Raw genomic sequence first — 23276 nt, 5'->3', positions numbered from 1 at the left:
TTATAATGATGGAAACAATACAGGTGAACCCTGTTAACAGGTGAACGCATAACTCACTTTTAGGTTTTATTCACGGTTGATTTGTGGACCCCCAAAAAATTAGACTACTGTATGTTTTTAGTCAACCTCATTAACTCACGGTTTCAGATAACCCGCGGTTTGATTTTGTGGATGCCAACTTGTCCGAGTTAATGAGGTTCACCTGCAATTAGTTAGATTGCCTGATACTGCAAAAAGTAATGCTGTTAGTAACACTGTTTAATTTAACAGCATTATTCCCAGCAGTGGAGATGAAGGAGAAAGAGATTTGTGGAGAGAGTTAGACGAGGTGGTGGAGAGTGAACCCAAGCATGAAAGAGTGGTGATAGCAGCGTACGTCAGTGGGCGTGTTGGTGAAGGGAACAGAGGTGATGAGGAAGTAATGGGTAGATATGGTATCAAGGATAGGAATGTGGAAGGACAGGTACATTTTGCAAAAAGGATGAAAACGGCTGTGATGAACACCTACTTTAGGAAAAGGGAGGAGCACAGGGTGACATATAAGAGTGGAGGAAGGTGCACACAGGTGGACTACATTCTGTGTAGGAGATGCAAACTAAAAGAAACTGGAGACTGTAAGGTGGTGGCAGGAGAGCATGTGTCTGTTTCTGCAACCCTTCTGTCCTGTCCTTTCCTGTATATTCGTATTGTCAATTGTATCGGAAGCATGGCCCAAGCAGAGGGTCACTCCTTTGAGTCTGGTCTGCTTCGGGTTTCTTCCTCAAATCATCAGAGGGAGTTTTTCCTTACCACTGTCACTTGTGTGCTTGCTCTGGGGGTTAGTAAGGTTAGACTTTACTTGTGTGAAGCGCCTTGAGGCAACTTTGTTGTGATTTGCCGCTATACAACCCCTGGCAAAAATTATGGAATAACCGGCCTCGGAGGATGTTCATTCAGTTGTTTAATTTTGTAGAAAAAAGCAGATCACAGACATGACACAAAACTAAAGTCATTTCAAATGGCAACTTTCTGGCTTTAAGAAACACTATAAGAAATCAAGAAAAAAAGATTGTGGCAGTCAGTAACGGTTACTTTTTTAGACCAAGCAGAGGAAAAAAATATGGAATCACTCAATTCTGAGGAAAAAATTATGGAATCACCCTGTAAATTTTCATCCCCAAAACTAACACCTGCATCATATCAGATCTGCTCGTTAGTCTGCATCTAAAAAGGAGTGAACACACCTTGGAGAGCTGTTGCACCAAGTGGACTGACATGAAATCATGGCTCCAACACGAGAGATGTCAATTGAAACAAAGGAGAGGATTATCAAACTCTTAAAAGAGAGTAAATCATCACGCAATGTTGCAAAAGATGTTGGTTGTTCACAGTCAGCTGTGTCTAAACTCTGGACCAAATACAAACAACATGGGAAGGTTGTTAAAGGCAAACATACTGGTAGACCAAGAAAGACATCAAAGCGTCAAGACAGAAAACTTAAAGCAATATGTCTCAAAAATCAAAAAATGTACAACAAAACAAATGAGGAACGAATGGGAGGAAACTGGAGTTAACGTCTGTGACTGAACTGTAAGAAACAGCCTAAAGGAAATGGGATTTACATACAGAAAAGCTAAACGAAAGGCATCATTAACACCTAAACAGAAAAGAACAAGGTTACAATGGGCTAAGGAAAAGCAATTGTGGACTGTGGATGACTGGATGAAAGTCATATTCAGTGATGAATCTCGAATCTGCATTGGGCGAGGTGATGATGCTGGAACTTTTGTTTGGTGCCTTTCCAATGAGATTTATAAAGATGACTGCCTGAAGAGAACATGTAAATTTCCACAGTCATTGATGATATGGGCTGCATGTCAGGTAAAGGCACTGGGGAGATGGCATCAATAAATGCACAAGTTTATGTTGATATTTTGGACAATTGAAAGGATGTTTGGGGATGATGAAATCATTTTTGAAGATGATAATGCATCTTGCCATAGAGCAAAAACTGCAAAAACATTCCTTGCAAAAAGACACATAGGGTCAATGTCAATGAGCAGATCTGATTTGATGCAGGTGTTAATTTGGGGGATGAAAATTTACAGGGTGATTCCATAATTTTTTCCTCAGAATTGAGTGATTCCATATTTTTTCCTCTGCTTGGTCTAAAAAAGTAACCGTTACTGACTGCCACAATCTTTTTTTCTTGATTTCTTATAATGTTTCTTAAAGAAAGAAAGTTGCCATTTGAAATGACTTTAGTTTTGTGTCATGTCTGTGATCTGCTTTTTTTCTACAAAATTAAACAACTGAATGAACATCCTCCGAGGCTGGTGATTCCATAATTTTTGCCAGGGTTGTATAAATGAAAATGACACTGAATTAGCTAGACAGCATAGGATGGGGGTTTGTAAGATGACTTTAGAGGTAAAGAAGAAGAAAAGGAGAGCGAGAGCTCAACAAAAGATCAGATGGTAGAAGCTGAAGGAGGAAGACTGTTGTGTGAAATTCAGTGAGCAGGTGAGAGAAGCACTGGATGGAGGGGAAGCAATTTTGGACAACTGAAAAAGTACTGCAGATGTGATGAAGGAGACAGAAAGGAAGGTACTGGGTGTGACATCTGGACAGTGAAAGGAAGACAAGGAGACTTAGTGGTGGAACGAAGGTGTCCAGGAAAGCATGAGGAGAAAAGGACTTGTACCAATTGGCCAGACAAAGGGACAGAGCTGGAAAGGATGTGCAGCAAGTTTGGGTGGCAAAAGATGCAGATGGTAATGTGCTGACAAATGAGGAGAGTGTGTGGCGAAGGTGGAGGGAATATTTTTAGGAACTGACAAATGAAGAAAATGAGAGAGAAAAAATGTTGAATGATGTGGAGAGAGTAAATCAGGCAGTGCAAAGGATTAGTAAGGATGAAGTGAGGACACCAAAGAGGAGGAAGAAGGGTGGGAAGGCAGTTTGTCATTCCAGTGGAAGCATGGAAACTTTTCAGAGAGATGGGAGTTGTGGTACGAACCAGATTGTTTAATAAAATGTTGGAAAGTGAGAGGATGCCTGAGGAGTGGAGACAAAGTGTGCTGGTTCCTATTTTCAAGAACAAGGGTGATGTGCAGAGCTGCAGTAACTACAGAGGCATAAAGTTGATCAGCCACAGCATGAAGTTATGGGAAAGAATAGTAAAAGCTAGGCTTTGAAAACAGGTGAAGATCTGTGAGCAGCAATATGGTTTCATGCCGAGAAAGAGCACTGCAGATGCAATGTTTGCTCTGAGAATACTGTTGGAAAAGTACAGAGAAGGACAGAAAGAGTTACATTGTGTGTTTGTGGTCTTAGAAAAAGCTTATGATAGGGTGCCAAGAGAAGAGTTGTGGTATTGTATGAGAAAGTCTGGAGTGGCAGAGAAGTATGTGAGGGTAGTGCAGGACATGTACAAGGACAGTGTGACAGCAGTGAGACGCGTACTAGGAATGACAGACTCATTCAAGATGGAGGTGGGATTACACCAAGGATCAGCTCTGAGCCCTTTCTTGTTCACAGCAGTGATGGACAGGTTGACTGATGAGATCAGACAGGAGTCTCCATGGACTATGATGTTTACAGATGACATTGTGATTTGCAAACATCAGAGTCTAGCCTGGAGAGGTGGTGATATGCTCTGGAGAGAAGGGGAATGAAAGTCAGTAGTAAGACTGAGTCCATGTGTGTGAATGAGAGGGAGCCCAGTGGAATAGTGCAGTTACAAGGCGTAGAAGTGGTGACGGTAGATGAGTTTAAATACTTGGGTCAACTGTCCCAAGTAATGGAGAGTGTGGTAGAGAGGTGAAGAGAGTGCAGGCAGGGTGGAGTGGGTGGAGAAAGGTGGCAGGACAAGCGTGAAGGGGAAAGTCTACAAGACAGTAGTGAGACCAGATATTTTGGACGGCTTCGAGACAGTGGCACTAACAAAAAGACAGGAGGAGGTGGAGTTGGAGGTGTCACAGCTGAAGATCTTGCAATTTTCTTTGGGAGTGAGGAGGATGGACAGGTTTAGGAATGAACATAGAGGGAGAGCTCAAGTGGGACGGTTTGGAGACAAAGTCAGACAGCAGGGGGTGAGATGGTTTGAACATGTGCAGCGGAGGGACCCAGGGTACATAGGGAGAAGGATGCTGAGGATGGAGAAGAGGGAGGACAAAGAGGAGGTTTATGGATGTGCTGAAGGAGGACATGCAGGTGGTTGGAGAGACAGAGGAAGATACAGAGGACGGGGTGAAATAATAGCAGCCTTGTAGATCGTCTGTCCAGCCAAGAAGAACATGGCTGGGGCTGTTCCATGCGGTAAAAGGACTGCTTTCTGTAAATCGTGCGGCTAAACATGAGGAATACCGCAATTCTTTGATTTCAGCCGCTGTGTCACACAAACTCAGAGTCCTAACAATAACCTGTTGGAAGAGCGTCATAAACACAGAAAATGAATTCATAGGTTTTAGTAAGCAAAACCCCAATTCCAGTGAAGTTTGGACATTGTGTAAAATGTAAATAAAAACAGAATACAATGATTTGCAAATCCTCTTCAACCTATATTCAATTGAATACACCACAAACACAAGATATTTAATGAACTCTGAGGAAGATGTGACTCTCACGTCGAAACGTTAGTTGTGCTGTATATTTCTTTCCGGCACTTATTTCTGTGTTGCGCCAGTTATTTTTCTCTTTTACAAATTATTCCCATCTGGTTGCACCAGATTTGTTTGTGCTATACAGAAGCGTGGTGAACTCTTCTCTTTTTTTGTTCGACAAGATATTTAATGTTCAAACTGATAAACTTTATTGTTTTTGTGCAAATACTTGCTCATTTTCAAATGGATGCCTGCAACACGTTTCAAAAAGCTGGGACAGTGGTATGTTTACCACTGTGTTACATCAGCTTTCCTTCTAACAACACTCAATAAGCGTTTGGGAACTGAGGACACTATTTGTTGAAGCTTTGTAGGTGGAATTCTTTCCCATTCTTGCTTGATGTACGACTTCAGTTGTTCAACAGTCCGGGGTCTCCGTTGTCATATTTTGCGCTTCATAATGCGCCACACATTTTCAGTGGGCGACAGGTCTGGACTGCAGGCAGGCCAGTCTAGTACCCGCACTCTTTTACTACGAAGCCACGCTGTTGGAACACGTGCAGAATGTGGCTTGACATTGTCTTGCTGAAATAAGCAGGTTTTCGGCCTTGCCACTTACGTGTAGAAAGTTCTCCAGATTCTCTGAATCTACTGATTATATTATGGACTGTAGATGATGGAATCCCTAAATTCCTTGCAATTGAACATTGAGAAACATTGTTCTTAAACTGTTGGACTATTTTTTTATGCAGTTGTTCAGAAAGTGGTGATACTTGCCCCATCTTTGCTTGTGAACAGCTGAACGTTTTGGGGATGCTCCTTTTATACTTTTATATTATGACACTCACAAATTAGTGTCCTCAGTTCCCAAACGCTTATTGAGTGTTGTTAGAAGGAAAGGTGATGTAACACAATGGTAAACATACCACTGTCCCAGCTTTTTTGAAATGTGTTTCAAACTCAGCAAATATTTGCATAAAAACAATAAAGTTTATCAGTTTGAACAATAAATATCTTGTCTTTGTGGTGTATTCAATTGAATTTTGGTTTAAGAGGATTTGTAAATCATTGTATTCTGTTTTTATTTACATTTTACACAACATCCCAACTTCATTGGAATTAGGGTTGTAAGACATGGTGGTGGAACAGGAACATCCTTACCATCTCATATCGGGCACGTGAGCGTGCGCTCTGGAAGCGTGCAAATTCTTGGCGGTCATGAATGGTGATGACGAGCTTCCAGGCAGCCAACAGCAGCACGCCCACCAGAAGAATGCTGCCGACCACAGCCAGCAGCACCATCAGAGCATCTGGACCTTCAGCACACTCTGCAAGCACAAAGACAGCAAAGCTATACCGTGACAAATACCACTGTACCACAACACAGCAGAAAACAAACAACATCAACAACAATAACACCAACAAAAAGCATGGCAAACGCCACCGTACCACAACAGGTCAGAAAACAAACAACATCAACAACAATAACAACAAAAAGCATGGCAAACACCACCGTACCACAACAGGTCAGAAAACAAACAACATCAACAACAATAACATCAACAAAAAGCATGGCAACACCATCAGAGCATCTGGACCTTCAGCACACTCTGCAAGCACAAAGACAGCAAAGCTATACCGTGACAAATACCACTGTACCACAACACAGCAGAAAACAAACAACATCAACAACAATAACACCAACAAAAAGCATGGCAAACGCCACCGTACCACAACAGGTCACAAAACAAACAACATCAACAACAATAACAACAAAAAGCATGGCAAACACCACCGTACCACAACAGGTCAGAAAACAAACAACATCAACAACAATAACATCAACACAAAGCATGGCAAACACCACCGTACCACAACAGGTCAGAAAACAAACAACATCAACAACAATAACATCAACAAAAAGCATGGCAAACACCACCGTACCACAACACGTCAGAAAAGAAACAACATCAACAACAATAACAATAACAACAAAAAGCATGGCAAACACCACCATACCACAACACGTCAGAAAACAAACATCAACAACAATAACACCAACAAAAAGCATGGCAAACACCACCGTACCACAACAGGTCAGAAAACAAACAACAACAACAACAGTAACACCAACAAAAAGCATGGCAAACACCACCGTACCACAACACGTCAGAAAACAAACAACATCAACAACAATAACAACAAAAAGCATGGCAAACACCACCATACCACAACACATCAGAAAACAAACAACATCAACAACAATAAATAACAAAAAGCACGGCAAACACCACCGTACCACAACATGTCAGAAAACAAACAACAACAACAACAATGACAACATAAACAACAACAAAAAAGAATGGCAAACACCACCATACCACAACACAGCAGAAAACAAACATCAACAACAATAACAACAAAAAGCATGGCAAACACCACCATACCACAACAGGGCAAGAACACAAACAACATCAATAACAACGCCAACGTACCATAACACGTCAGAAAACAAACAACATCAACAACAATAACAACAAAAAGCATGGCAAACACCACCGTACCACAACACGTCAGAAAACAAACATCAACAACAACAAAAAGCATGGCAAACACCACCGTACCACAACACGTCAGAAAACAAACATCAACAACAATAACAACAAAAAGCATGGCAAACACCACCGTACCACAACACGTCAGAAAACAAACAACATCAACAACAATAACAAAAAGCATGGCAAACACCACCATACCACAACACAGCAGACAAACAACATCAACAACAATAACAACAAAAAGCATGGTAAACACCACCGTACCACAACACGTCAGAAAAACAAACATCAGCAACAACATACACAATAAAAAGCATACCAAACACCACCATACCACAACACAGCAGAAAACAAACAACATCAGCAGCAACAATAACAAAAAGCATGGCAAACACCACCGTACCACAACAGGTCAGAACACAAACATCAACAACAATAACACCAACAAAAAGCATGGCAAACACCACCGTACCACAACAGGTCAGAAAACAAACAACATCAACAACAATAACAAAAAGCATGGCAAACACCACCGTACCACAACACGTCAGAAAACAAACAACATCAACAACAATAACAACAAAAAGCATGGCAAACACCACCGTACCACAACAGGTCAGAAAACAAACAACATCAACAACATTGACAACATAAACAACAACAAAAAGCATGGCAAACACCACCATACCACAACACGTCAGAAAACAAACAACATCAACAACAATAACATCAACAAAAAGCATGGCAAACACCACCGTACCACAACACGTCAGAAAACAAACAACATCAACAACAATAACAACAAAAAGCATGGCGAACACCACCGTACCACAACACGTCAGAAAACAAACAACATCAACAACAATAACAACAAAAAGCATGGCAAACACCACCGTACCACAACAGGTCAGAAAACAAACAACATCAACAACATTGACAACATAAACAACAACAAAAAGCATGGCAAACACCACCGTACCACAACACATCAGAAAACAAACATCAACAACAATAACAACAAAAAGCATGGCAAACACCACCGTACCACAACAGGTCAGAAAACAAACAACATCAACAACAATAACATCAACAAAAAGCATGGCAAACACCACCGTACCACAACACGTCAGAAAACAAACAACATCAACAACAATAACAACAAAAAGCATGGCAAACACCACCGTACCACAGCACGTCAGAAAACAAACAACATCAACAACAATAACAACAAAAAGCATGGCAAACACCACCGTACCACAGCACGTCAGAAAACAAACAACATCAACAACAGTAACAACAAAAAGCATGGCAAACACCACCGTACCACAACACGTCAGAAAACAAACAACATCAACAACAATAACGACAAAAAGCATGGCAAGCACCACCGTACCACAACAGGGCAAGAACACAAACAACAACAATAACAACAAAAAGCATGGCAAACACCACCGTACCACAACAGGGCAAGAACACAAACAACATCAACAACAATAACAACAAAAAGCATGGCAAACACCACCGTACCACAACACGTCAGAAAACAAACAACATCAACAACAATAACAACAAAAAGCATGGCAAACACCACCGTACCACAACACGTCAGAAAACAAACAACATCAACAACAATAACAACAAAAAGCATGGCAAACACCACCGTACCACAACACGTCAGAAAACAAACATCAACAACAACAACAACAAAAAGCATGGCAAGCACCACCGTACCACAACAGGGCAAGAACACAAACAACATCAATAACAACAAAAAGCATGGCAAACACCACCGTACCACAACACAGCAGAAAATAAACATCATCATCAACAATATCAACAAAGACAACAACAACAAAAAGCATGGCAAACACCACCGTACCACAACATGTCAGAAAAGAAACATCAGCAACTACAACAACAATAACAACATCAACAAGAAAACACAACAAGCACCACTGTTTCAAAACACGTCAGAAAACAAACAACATCAGAAACTACAAGTGAATAAGACTGTTCGGAGTACAACAGTTCTAAATGTTATAGTTTTCTACAGGAGTTCCAGTGTTAGTTATGTTTTTATGTTTTCAACTTTTCTTATGGAGGAAGCTTTACATAGAGGTGGAAGGGAGAATTTTTATTATCTTTGTCCAAAATCTCCAAAATGCATAGTAAAGAACTTAGAATAATCTCATTTAACGTAAATGGGCTAGTAAATCCAATCAAACGAACCAAAGTCATGTCAAAACTAAAAAAAGAAAGGGTGCAAATAGCTTTCCTCCAGGAAACCCACATGTCTAAATCTGAACATGCTAAATTCAAGAAGCAAGGCTTCAAACGTATTCTCCTCCTCACGTAAGTCTGCTCACAAATGAGGAGTGGCCATAATCATGTCTAGTGGTCTCAAATATGAATATGGGTCTGAAACAGTGGATGAAGGTGGGTGGTTCATTAAGATCACTGGCAAATTAGAAGAAGTTGACATTACTTTGATTAATGTATATGCCCCGCCAGGAAGTAAATGGTCATTTTATAAGAATATATTTGAGATGATGGTTGCTTCCCAAGGGCTTGAAATACAGTGGGGCCAAAAAGTATTTAGTCAGTTCCTGATTCTGCAAGTTCTCCTATATAGAAAGATGAGAGAGGTCTGTAATTTTCATCATAGGTACACTTAAACTATGAGAGACAAAATGAGAAAAAAAAAAATCCAGGAAATCACATTGTAGGATTTTTAAAGAATTTATTTGTAAATTATGGTGGAAAATAAGTATTTGGTCAATAACAAAAGTTTAACTCAATACTTTGTAATATAATCTTTGTTGGCAATGACAGAGGTCAAACGTTTCCTGTAAGTCTTCACCAGGTTTGCACACACTGTAGCTGGTCCATTCCTCCACGCAGATCTCCTCTAGAGCAGTGATGTTTTGGGGCTATCGCTGGGCAACACGGACTTTCAACTCCCTCCACAAATTTTCTATGGGGTTGAGGTCTGGAGACTGGCTTGGCCACTCCAGGATCTTGAAATGCTTTTACGGAGCCACTCCATTGCCCGAGCGGTGTGTTTGGGATCATCGTCATGCTGGAAGACCCAGCCACGTTGCATCTTCAATGCTCTCACTGATGGAAGGAGATTTTGGCTTAAAATCTCATGATACATGGCCACGTTCATTCTTCCCTTAACACGGATCAGTCGTCCTGTCCCCTTTGCAGAAAAACAGCCCCAAAGCATGATGTTTCCACCCCCATGCTTCACAGTAGATATGGTGTTCTTGGAATGCAACTCAGTATTCTTCTTCCTCCAAACACCACGAGTTGAGTTTTTAACCAAAAAGTTCTATTTTGGTTTCATCTGACCACATGATATTCTCCCAATCCTCTTCTGGATCATCCATATGCTCTCTGGCAAACTTCAGATGGGCCTGGACACATACTGTCTTAAGCAGGGGGACACGCCTGGCACTGCAGGATTTGAGTCCCTCTCTGCGTAGTATGTAGCCTTTGTTACTTTGGTCCCAGCTCTCTGCAGGTCATTCATCAAGTCCCTCCATGTAGTTCTGGGATTTTTGTTCACCGTTCTCATGATCATTTTGACCCCACAGGATGACATCTTGCGTGGAGTCCCAGATGGAGGGAGATTATCAATGGTCTTGTATGTCTTCCATTTTCTTACAATTGCTCCCACAGTTGATTTATTCAGACCAACCTGCTTGACTATTGTAGATTCACTCTTCCCAGCCTGGTGCACATCTACAATGTTCTTCCTGGTGTCCTTCAACAGCTCTTTGGTCTTTTCCATGGTTGAGTTTGGAGTCTGACTGTTTGAGGTTATGGACAGGAGTCTTTTATACAGATAAGTTCAAACAGGTGCCATTAATACAGGTAACAGGTGGAGGACAGAAGAGCTTCTTAAAGAAGAAGTTACAGGTCTGTGAGAGCCAGAAATCTTGCTTGTTTGTCAGTGACCAAATACTTATTTTCCACCATAATTTACACATAAATGTTTTAAAAATCCTACAATGTGATTTCATGGATTTTTTTTTCTCATTTTGTCTCTTATAGTTGAAGTGTACCTATGATGAAAATTACACACCTCTCTCATCTTTCTAAGTAGGAGAACTTGCGCAATCAGGGACTGACTAAATACTTTTTGCCCCACTGTATTTAAAGATATGGTGGCATGATCACTTAACACAATGCTCCAATACTGGCAATCTCTAACTTTTGATACAACTTCCCTTGAAGTAGAAAATAATCATTGTGTCAACGTGACCTGCTTATAGCTAAATCACGTGAATATTCAATGTTATTGAGATTTTGTTCAGTCCGCAATTCAATCAGGCTCAAATCTACCATATTGTTTTAACACTTTGGTAGTGCATAGAATAGAATAGCCTTTATTGTCACTGTACAGGGTGAAGGGGGGTACAACCAAATTGGGGGTGCTCCTGCAGAGCTACTGTACACCACAAAAAACAAGACCTCTTCTACACCACAAAAATATTTAAATATGAGATATGTACTGCATACTGAAATATAGAGTAGTGGAAAAAATGGTTTTATGTGTCTGTGTGTGTGTACATGTGATTTCTTAGTTTGTTTGTGTTTTTTTTAATAAATTTGCTAAAATCTCAGAAGGACCCATGACACGTGTCTCTCCTTCTCCCCAGCACATCTGTTCAACGTGCCAGTTGGGAGCTTGGTTGCATTTGGGAAGCGAAGCTGGGTTGCTGGCCTCTCAGTTCAACATGCAAACCATTATGCCACTGCCTCCCTCGAGAGAGTTTATTTATTTATTCAATTCAATGTCCTTTATTTAACCAGGTTAAAAACTCACTGAGATTTAAAACCTCTTTTTCTAGAGTGATTTGGCCAAGAGGGCAGCACAAAACAGATTCCAGCAAACACACAAACCACAAATAAAATACAGTTGATCTGTCTGATCCATTCATACTGGAAAGAGAAAGTAGACAGGGCTGCGAAATTTCACCACATTTTTTTTGCATTATTTATCAAACCTCTTGGGCAATTATTATGATAAAGTGCTCAAATAAGAGGAATTGCAGTAGCAGGAGTTGAACACAATGTGGCAATGTTTGCTGATGATGTTTTAGTTTACCTGGAGGAACCAGAGAGCTCTTTCAATGATTCTACTAAGAAAATTTGGAAATTTATCAGGTTATAAACTTAACATCACAAAAACACAAGTTATGACAATAAATTTTACTGCCTCAACAAATTTACAAAACTGTTACAATTTAAATTGGGATTCACATGGAATAAAATATCTGGGTATGACTGTGACCAAAGATTTATCAACACTTCTTAAAAATTATGAGCCATTGTCACTGAAGATTAAGGAAGACTTGCATAGGTGTAGCCTTATCACCTTTTTAAGTCTAACCTTCAGAGTAAATGCCATTAAAAATGTCAGTGCTCCCTAACCTATTGTACCTGTTTAGAACACTTCCAATATAAGTGCCTGAAAGTCAGATTGGGGAGTGGGACAAACAGATATCATGGCTTATTTGGCAAGGGAAAAAGCCACGAGTTAGGTATAGTACACTGCAATTAGAAAAAAAAAGATGGAGGAATGGCCCTTCCCTGCCTAAAATATTACTATTATGCATCTCAGTTAACCCCACTCCTGTACTGGTGCAATAAGGAATACAGATCAAAGTGGAAAGAACTAGAGACCAAGATGGTCAGTAGATTTCCTTTGCAGGCCGTGATAGGGGACAGAACATTGGAGTCACAAATTGGAGAGTCTGAAAACTGCTGGATAAATTTTACTCTGAAAATTTGGAATAAGGTTGTTAACTTTACAAAAATTCAGATGATGCTATAATTACTTAGATGGTGTGCCTTTAATTCAGACTTCTCTCACAACAGAAGAGATGTCACCTTATATCCTGAGGAGAAAAAGGTCACTCATCACTCATCTTCAACCGCTTTTCCGGGTTCAGGTCGCGGGAGCAACAGCTCCAGCAGGGGACCCCAGACTTCTCTTTCCCGTACCACATTTTCCTTTCAAAATGTCGCTTTTCAAATTTTTTTACAGTCTGAGACAGGATTTTATAAAATACTGAAATCAGCACATAGTTTGTTGAACCGGAAAATGATCTCTACAATATTCAAACGAGAACTTTGAAGGCCGAAGTGGAGAAGGGTTCCATGTGAACAGCAGTTGAACATGGGTCAGTCAGTCCTAAGAGATGGGCGAACGCCGTTCGGAAGGGCGGGGCAATGGCCTACGTCGCCCCCGGCCGATCGAAAGGGAGTCGGGTTCAGATCCCCGAATCTGGAGTGGCGGAGAGGGGCGCCGCGACGCGTCCAGTGGGGCAACGCAACCGATCCCGGAGAAGCTGGCGGGAGCCCCAGGGAGAGTTCTCTTTTCTTTGTGAAAAGAAAGGCTATTAGACTCTACAATATATAAAGCTCTCTTTACAAAGGATAAATGTAAATCACTGTATATAAAACAGAAATGGGAAAAAGAGGCAGCTATTAGTATCTCTGAGGAACACTGGGAGGTGATTTGGACATTTCAGTCGTCTTCAACTTCTTCCTTATCTTGGTGAGAACATTGCTGGAAAAATGTTATTAGATTCTTTAAGATCCCTACTCAAGGGGGTAAATACACTAATAATACCGTAACATGTTGGAGACAGTGTGGCTTGGATAAAGCTGACCACTATCATATATTTTGGGCTTGCCCTAAATTATACTCTTACTGGAAAGAAATTCATAAATGTCTGATTTCGGTATTTGGTAGCAACATAGAATTTAACTTTGAAAATCTTTTTCTGTGCAAGGTGGACTTTTTGAGAAGTGATAAAAAAATTGCTACAAGCCCTTTTAGTGGCAAGTAAAAAAATATATATATTTATTTTGATTTTTCTTCAAAACTGTTATTATTACTCCTCCCCATTATGGATGTATTTTGGATGGATATGTGTGTGTGAGTGTGTGTATAGGATAGGACTTTATTGATCTCACAGTGGAGAAATTCACAATACGTATATATATATAAAGAAATTGCTAAACCATTAACATATATATTTAATAAATCATTTCAAACTGGAATTGTCCCAAATGGTATGAAAGTAGCAAAAGTGATACCTTTATTCAAATCTGGTGACAAGCATCTTTTTACTAACTATAGGCCTGTGTCTATTGGAAAACCTTACAATAACAGATTGGATAAATTTATTGAACAACACAACTTGCTTAATGATAGTCATTATGGGTTTAGAGCAAAAAGGTCCACAACACTGGCATTGTTAGATGCAATAGAAGAGATTAATAAACATGTGGACCAAAGGAAAATAGTAATAGGATTATTTGTTGACTTAAAAAAGGCTTTTGACACAATCAATTACAACATATTATTTCAAAAGATGGAGCTTTATGGGATCAGAGGAGTGGCTTTGAATTGGATTAAAAGCTATTTACAAAACCGGAAACAGTTTGTTAAACTTGGGGACTGCTGTTCTTCATATCTGGACATCGTTTGTGGGGTTCCTCAGGGTTCTGTGTTGGCACCAAAGTTATTCATATTGTATATATATGACTTATGTAAAGCCTCGGATCTGTTTAAAGCAGTCCTCTTTGCAGATGATACAAACTTATTTTGTTCAGGAGATAATTTGCAACAATTATTAGTTGATTTGGGATCAGAAATGATAAAGTTGAAGAGATGGTTCGATATGAACAAACTGTCACTAAATTGGTCTAAAACTAAAATAATGTTATTTGGAAACCATAAACAAGATGAACAAATACAGTTAAACATACAGGGGATAAATATAGAACCTGTCAAAGAGAACAAGTTGTTAGATGTGATCATCGATGTCGGTGATCAATTGGAAAGCACATATTCAACATATTCGAAAGAAAGTATCAAAACGTACGGCAATATTAAGCAGAGCAAAGCACATTCTTGATGGTAAAGCACTACATACTCTGTACTGCACATTGATTGCACCTTACTTGACTTAGTGTATGGTACTGAAGGATGGGGCGATAACTACAAAACTACACTGCAACCATTATTCAACCTTCAAAAAAGAGCATTAAGAATAATTCATAATGCAGGTTATCGAGATCACACCAATCCACTGTTTATTCAATCAAAGATTTTAAAACTCCATGACATGATTTCATTTAAGACTGTTCAGTTGATGTATAAAGTAAAAAAATAAGCAAGTACCTCTCAGAATTCAAGAATATTTTATGCAAAGAGAAGGAATATATAATTTAAGGGGTTTGTATCATTTTAAAATTGCGGGCGCAAGGATGACCAGGAAATGCGTCTGTGTTTCTATTTGTGGCACAAAAAAATGGAATAAGCTACATGAGGAACTCCAACGATGTCCAAATATCAATCAGTTTAAATATTTATACAAAGAAATGGTGTTCGACGGATGTGTACCTGATGGAAAAGTTGAGTTGTGTTGTATGATGAATGTGCTTCATCTAAATTCTTACTATTGAATGTACTGGGGTAACTAGAATGAAATAGGAGCTGTTATGAAATACTCACTTCCCTCAGCGGTAGTTATGAGCTACTACTGTTCAGACTTTGTTGGAAATGAACGTGTATGAACTGGCATCTAGCCTGGGTTGATTTGACTATATGAGTGGGTGTAGGCATTGATAAGCGTTGCTTCTGCCTATACCTTTCGGGCACCATGTTTATTGTTTTCTTGTTCTTTCCTGTAACTTTTGTTTTATTTTATTTTTATTTTTTGTAGTGATTTTGTGATCTGAAAATGAGTGTGTTTGTTTTTTGCATTGGTGCCTAATAAATTCAATAATAATAACACAGTAGTGTTCAGAATAATAGTAGCGTTATGTGACTAAAAAGATTAATCCAGGTTTTGAGTATATTTCTTATTGTTACATGGGAAACAAGGTACCAGTAGATTCAGTAGATTCTCACAAATCCAACAAGACCAAGCATTCATGATATGCACACTCTTAAGGCTATGAAATTGGGCTATTAGTAAAAAAAACGTAGAAAACGGGGTGTTCACAATAATAGTAGCATCTGCTGTTGACGCTACAAACTCAAAACTATTATGTTCAAACTGCTTTTTTAGCAATCCTGTGAAAAATGCAGTCAGATCTGTGGACCAAAAAATGACTTACATTTACACATGAGATCCTTCTGAATGTAGTAAAGTAAATCTGCAAGCCCAGATCTGTCATTCAACGGAGAAATCTTCGTTTGAAAATGACAAATTTACAGCTAACATTTAGCCCTCCGCAAACTGTCCCTCTCATCATGGACGCTGCCGAGACGTCACGGACAAGACCCTCTCCCAGCATGCACTGCGCCAATTGTAATTTGTGGATTTACGTCAGTTTGCATCTGCACCTTTTTCTTGTCTTATATGGAAGGATCTACTTTTTTAAAACTTCATATTGTCTTGCGGCATATTTGGTGAGTACACATTACTTTTATTTGTGCTTGAAAATTATTTTGGGGGACTTTTTCATACGCCCGTTTGATTGAGTGGTGTCGCAATGAAAATCTACTGTCTTTCGCCTCCGGTACCATCGCGGGATATGGAGGCAAGACCCACAAAGAATCCCAGTCATTTAAAATATATAAACCTCTCTCAGCGTCCATGGAGCACTGGGGCTCCGATTGCCAAGACGTGCGGTGCTGTGGATTTTGCCGCAAGAAGTCTGTCCTTGCAGCAACAGATGTACCGGCCGCTTCACATTAAAACAGCAAGCGTAATCTCAGGACTTGTGCCAAGTGTGCTGCAGCTCCGTTCAGTAGACAGAGAGGTGATGCCGGTGTTGTGCACTGAATCTGGCACAACACCGGCTGCAAAGCAGACACGGGCGGTGTGAGTGGCCCGCGTCGGCGGTTAACGAGCTTGTTAACGACCCCGCAGACTTAATAAGCGCAGCGGAGGCAGAGAGCGGGAGAGGAAGAACGGCACCCGCTGTCGATGTCGTTGCTGATCTGAGCACACAGATCTGTATCTCACATTCATTGCAGCTTACTTTTGGATGTTGAAACCAGGACGTGTATAAGTAACATTACTAACAGATAAAATCAATTTCAATGCGGGATCGGAATGAAGGCGGGAACACGTTGTCTTGTCCCTGACGTCATGGAAATGATACGGCTGTACAAACTGTTTTCACAGAGGGCTAAATTTTCGCTGCAAATTTGTCATTTTTAAACGAAGATTTCTCAGCTGAATTACAAATTTGGGCTTACAGATTTACTTTACTGCATTCACAAGGGTCTTATAAATACATATCAGCTATTTCTTTCTGAAATCTGACCACATTTATTTCAATGCAGGTCTACTTTAAGGCTATGAAATTGGGCTGTTAGTAAAAAAAAGTAGAAAAGGGGGTGTTCACAATAATAGTAGTGTGGCATTCAGTCAATTTTGTGGAACAAACAGGTGTGAATCAGGTGTCCCCTATTTAAGGATGAAGCCAGCACCTGTTGAACATGCTTTTCTCTTTGAAAGCCTGAGGAAAATGGGACGTTCAAGACATTGTTCAGAAGAACAGCGTAGTTTGATTAAAAAGTTGATTGGAGAGGGGAAAACTTATACGCAGGTGCAAAAAAGTATAGGCTGTTCATCTACAATGATCTCCAATGCTTTAAAATGGACAAAAAAAAAAAAAAAACAGACGTGTGGAAGAAAACAACTATCAAAATGGATAGAAGAATAACCAGAATGGCAAAGGCTCACCCATTGATCAGCTCCAGGATGATCAAAGACAGTCTGGAGTTACCTGTAAGTGCTGTGACAGTTAGAAGACTCCTGTGTGAAGCTAATTTATTTGCAAGAATCCCCCGCAAAGTCCCTCTGTTAAATAAAAGACGTGCAGAAGAGGTTACAATTTGCCAAAGAACACATCAACTGGCCTAAAGAGAAATGGAGGAATATTTTGTGGACTGATGAGAGTAAAATTGTTCTTTTTGGGTCCAAGGGCCGCAGACAGTTTGTGAGATGACCCCCAAACTCTGAATTCAAGCCACAGTTCACAGTGAAGACAGTGAAGCATGGTGGTGCAAGCATCATGACATGGGCATGTTTCTCCTACTGTGGTGTTGGGCCTATATATCACATACCAGGTATCATGGATCAGTTTGGATATGTCAAAATACTTGAAGAGGTCATGTTGCCTTATGCTGAAGAGGACAGGCCCTTGAAATGGGTGTTTCAACAAGACAATGACCCCAAGCACACTAGTAAAGGAGCAAAATCTTGGTTCCAAACCAACAAAATTAATGCCTCGCAGATGTGAAGAAATCATGAAAAACTGTGGTTATACAACTAAATACTAGTTTAGTGATTCACAGGATTGATAAAAAAGCAGTTTGAACATAATAGTTTTGAGTTTGTAGCGTCAACAGCAGATGCTACTATTATTGTGAACACCCCCTTTTCTACTTTTTTTTTTTACTAATATCCCAATTTCATAGCCTTAAGAGTGTGCATATCATGAATGCTTGGTCTTGTTGGATTTGTGAGAATCTACTGAATCTACTGGTACCTTGTTTCCCATGTAACAATAAGAAATATACTCAAAACCTGGATTCATCTTTTTAGTCACATAGCACTACTCAGGCCCGGCGCCAGAAAAAAATATTAAGGGGGCGATGAGTTTATCACAGGGGGCGGGGTCGCCCACCCCAAAAAAAGTGCGCACCGGAGGGTACGTGCCTCTGAGCGTGCGTAATGAATTGGGTGCGCTCCTGGAAAGCTTGTGTATTTAGGCTACACCGTTGTAAGACTGACTGAGTAGATGTTGTGTGGGCCGCCAGAAGAAGAGGTACTGCTGGCCCACCACCAGAGGGCGCCCTGCCTGAAGCGCGGGCTTCAGGCACGAGAGGGCGCTGCCGCCACGGACACAGCCGGGGGTGACAGCTGTCACTCATCTCTTGACAGCTGTCACCCATCCATGCTTCATCATCTCACTCCATAAAACCCGGACGTCATCTCCACCTCACTGCCGAGATATCGTCGAACCGTTCAGGTAATATTCTCAGCCTTAAAGTAAACTGTGTGTCAGTCTGAACTCTTTTTGCAGCCGCTTTCCTGTGGTGTTCCTTATCTGAGAGACTGGCGTTTGGTGTGATCAGCGACGGCTTCGCTTCACACCTCTACCAGATAAGTGGTTAGACAGGAGCTGCACGAGTGTGTGTTAGAGGTGGAGGTGGAATTCCCACCGTTGTTGTTACTGGGTGTGCACACACCCATATCTTATTGTCTCTGCTCCCTGCCAGCAGTACCAGATTCGACCTTCGAAGACGGTGGCCACCTGGGGACTCGGGACTTGGCGGCTCCAGTATTCTCCGGGTTCGGTGGCGGAGGAAATCGTGTGGTTTTGGTTCATCTCAGGACAGACGTCTTCTATCCTCGAGCCTGCCCACACGTCACCCTTGTGATTGACTGTCTGCAAAATTTCACATTCCTCTGTGTTGTGGTTGTGCTCATTCACAACAGTAAAGTGTTCATATTCGACTCTTTCATTGTCTGTTCATTTACGCCCCCTGTTGTGGGTCCGTGTCACTACACTTTCACAACAGTAGAGTGATGACAGTATTTTTTTAATTATGATTTGAACGTATAGACCCTCGGTCAAGTGATCTCCTGCATACCACAAAACCAAACCAACAACTGATCTGAGAAACGACACGAGACAGTAGATTAACCCCACATACAGCCCTCCATCACAAGCGCAAACACAGCGCAATTGGGCACGACAGTCACACAACGGGTCAAAGATAAACCTTTCATGTAGATATACAGTGGTCCCTCGTTTATCGCGGGAGTTACGTTCTAAAAATAGCCCGCAATAGGCGAAATCCGCAAAGTAGTCCGCATTATTTTTTACAATTATTATAGACATTTAAAGGCTGTAAAACCCCTCACTACACACTTTATACACTTTTCTCAATCAGGCATTAACATTTACTCACTTTTCTCTTGTGTGTAAACACTCAAAGTTCAAACCTTAGTAGAAAAATAAGACCAACCTGTTTTCAGGCCCAAACATTTGTTTGAGAAATAAAAATAGAACGTTTTCCTATAAATAATTATGATGGCTTTTAGAACTAACGAATTTAATTTTAAAGATCAACATATGAGGTTGGACACATAAGAAATTATTAATAGTGACTGACCAGTATTTCACAGTTCCTCTGATCGCGCCTCTTCGTCCTGGCACCGCGCCACTGTCGCGCCTTTTTCCACTGAATCACACCTCGCTGCAGGTGTCTTTTTCCGAGTGAAGAACATAGTAATGGGTAGTTGTTGGCACTCTTTTTTCTTCTGGGCGAGAAGATTCTTATAAACAGACACGCAGAACTCAATGCGAGTATTCTCCCTTCGCGGTGCCACAACAGGTGTCCCGTCATCTCGACAGAACACCGGCCTGCTTGATGAGGACGCAGAGCACAATGCTCATTAAAAAAAAAAAAAACGCATGCAAAATTGGACTAAAAAAATCCGCGAAACTGCGAGGCGCTATATTTTCCAGTATTTCTTTTTCTTTATTTTTTATTTTTATTTTTGATAACTCTCACATCCGAGGGGGAAGATTGATGACATGAGGGGGCAACACCCCAAACGCCCCCTTGTGGTGCCGGGTCCGGCACTACTATTATTCTGAACACTACTATATATATATATATATATATATATATATATATATATATATATATATATATATATATATATATATATATATGAGGTCTGTGAGAAAAGAATCCAACCTTTTTATTTTATGCAAAAAATATATGGATTTGATTAATATGTTTTTACGTCAGTCAAGCTTGAACCTTCGTGCGCATGCGTGAGTTTTTTCATGCTTGTCGGTTGCGTCATTCGCCTGTGGGCAGGCTTTGAGTGAGCACTGGTCCACCCCTCTCGTCGTTGTTTCATTGCGAGGAAATGGCAGAATGATTTGGGCTTTTTTTTCCATCAGAATTTTTTCAGAAACTCTTAGAGACAAGCAGCTGGAAACCATTCGAACAATTTATCTGGCTTTCGGTGAAAATTTTACGGGCTTCACAGAGAATAAGGAGTGTTACTACAGCTTTAAGGACGGCCCACAATGGCGCACGGCGCGCTGCGCTCCGAGCCGCCATCAAGAGGCAGAAACCACCACATCATTTCTAAACGGATGGCTGTGTGGAGCCGGGACTGTCGTGTGCAATTTCTCTGGTTATCCCAAGAGCTGGACATCAGCCATTTTCCGGCAGATTTCACTTTTAACAAGAGATTTTGTCATGGAAAGCCGCGCAGAGGCTTCACGCGTCATGACGGATTCGCTGATGGAGCAAGACAAAGGAACACCTCCGTTTCGGAGTGCCAGGGGACAAGTTGGGACATGCCTATCTCGGCTTTCAGTGCTTACCAGTCGAGTGAGTATAAGAGAAATTGTGGAGAGCTGGGCTTGTGGGCGTGTGGTTAGTGTCTTTAAGGTGGAGATGAACTGCAGACTGAGGTCCACTGGCACCCTCTCTGCGGTGCTGGTATAGCCTTTTGTGTAAAGGTTGCTTAGTCTCACCTATGTAGTGTTCGTTACAGTTTTCCTGACATCTGATAGAATACACTACATTGCTCTGTTTGTAACTAGGGATCCTGTCCTTAGGGTGAACTAATTTCTGTCTCAAGGTGTTAACCGGTTTAAAGTAAACTGGGATTTTGTGTTGTCTGAAGATCCTCTGTAGTTTTTCCCCCACTCCTGCTAAATAAGGGAGAGACACTCCTCTTCTTCTTGTCTCCGTCTCCTGTCTATCTGGTCTCTTTGTTCTCTGGGACTTCTGCACTTTGTCCAGGGACCATCATGGGTACCCACATACTGTGAGGGCTTTCCGGACAAGTTGTTGTTCTTTAGCCCTTCCCTCTGCGTTTGAGCACAAGGAAGTTAAAATATTAGCCAGAGAGAAGAAATGGTTTGAGAGGGGTCAAGGAGGTATTCTTTGTGAAACATTTGAAACCCAGCCTTAACTGGGGAGGGGGTCTGAGACACGCTTTATCCCCTGTTTACAATGGGGTACTCAGGTCAAAGCAGTTTCAGTCTTGTTTATGGTAATGAGTCATTCATGTCATCAGCAGAGTCGTCAAGGGAGCCATCAGGAGAGGGTCTGTCCCATCATTAGGAGGGACAGCTGCCCTGTCATTAGGAGGGTGCTAACTAGAGCACAATAGGTGCTAATTAGGGCTATTGTTTAGTCACTAGCCTATAGCAGTCTGCCTCTCGGTAGGAGGGGTCGGGTTAGGTTTAAAACTCCATCTTTTGTGACTTCTTGATTATTCTTCTCTACAAGAGTCAAGACAGAAGTCAGACCACCAGAGCAAGAATTTTAGCTGAGGAAGCTTCTGCGATTTGAAGCGAAACGTCCTCGCATCAAGCAACCCAGTCCAGTCGAAGATTCAAGCTTCTCTACTATGGAAACCACCTGGACAACTGAGAGCCTACACAGAAACACCCAATGTGTTCATGATGTGAGTGCATAAATTCATTCATGTCAGTTCATTAACTGTTTATGTCCATGGCCATGGTTCATAAACATGAAGGAACAGAAGGACAATAATTCTTGGACTGTCCGGTCTTTATAACAGGAATTAAATATTTTAACAGACAAAACGAAATCCATTTGTTTTGTCATTTCCAACACAGACTGTCAAGTCATCAGGCATCAATTAAATATCATTACCAGTAATATGATCGTCTTACATTTAAACAGTACATTCATTGTTCTTGTAATGTTCTGTGCACTCTCATTATTTGGTCCTTACATTTTCATTGACTTAAATGGACTGCATTTATATAGAGCTTTTCCATCTGCATCAGACGCTCAAAGCGCTTTACACACTAATGCCTCACATTCACCCCGATGTCAGGGTGCTGCCATACAAGGCACTCACTACACACCGGAAGTAACTAGGGGATTAAGGACCTTGGCCAAGTGTCCTTAGTGATTTTCCAGTCAGGCTGGGATCTGAGCAGAGGATCCTCTAGGCTCAAACCCAACACTCTAACCACTAGACCATCACCTCCCCTAAATAAATAAATGATTTATGTACATTTGTACAACATTTAATTGGTAAGGTTCAACCTTACTTGTGTGAAGCGCCTTGAG

At 40.9% G+C, this 23276-nt stretch overlaps 1 protein-coding gene across 1 annotated transcript in view; it reads right to left on the bottom strand.

Annotated features, from left to right (window-relative positions):
- itgb5 (integrin, beta 5) overlaps positions 1–23276 on the bottom strand; it is a 161623-nt gene that overhangs the window by 5562 nt on the left and 132785 nt on the right. The window contains exon 15 of the mRNA XM_034186204.1: positions 5745–5911. Coding sequence (XP_034042095.1) covers positions 5745–5911 — 167 coding nt within the window. The remainder of the gene's footprint in view (positions 1–5744; positions 5912–23276) is intronic.

This window comes from Thalassophryne amazonica, chromosome 14 (genome assembly GCF_902500255.1).
Source record: "Thalassophryne amazonica chromosome 14, fThaAma1.1, whole genome shotgun sequence".
In the NCBI taxonomy this organism is placed as follows: Eukaryota; Metazoa; Chordata; class Actinopteri; order Batrachoidiformes; family Batrachoididae; genus Thalassophryne; species Thalassophryne amazonica.
This window is presented reverse-complemented; position numbering and strand designations above follow the sequence as displayed.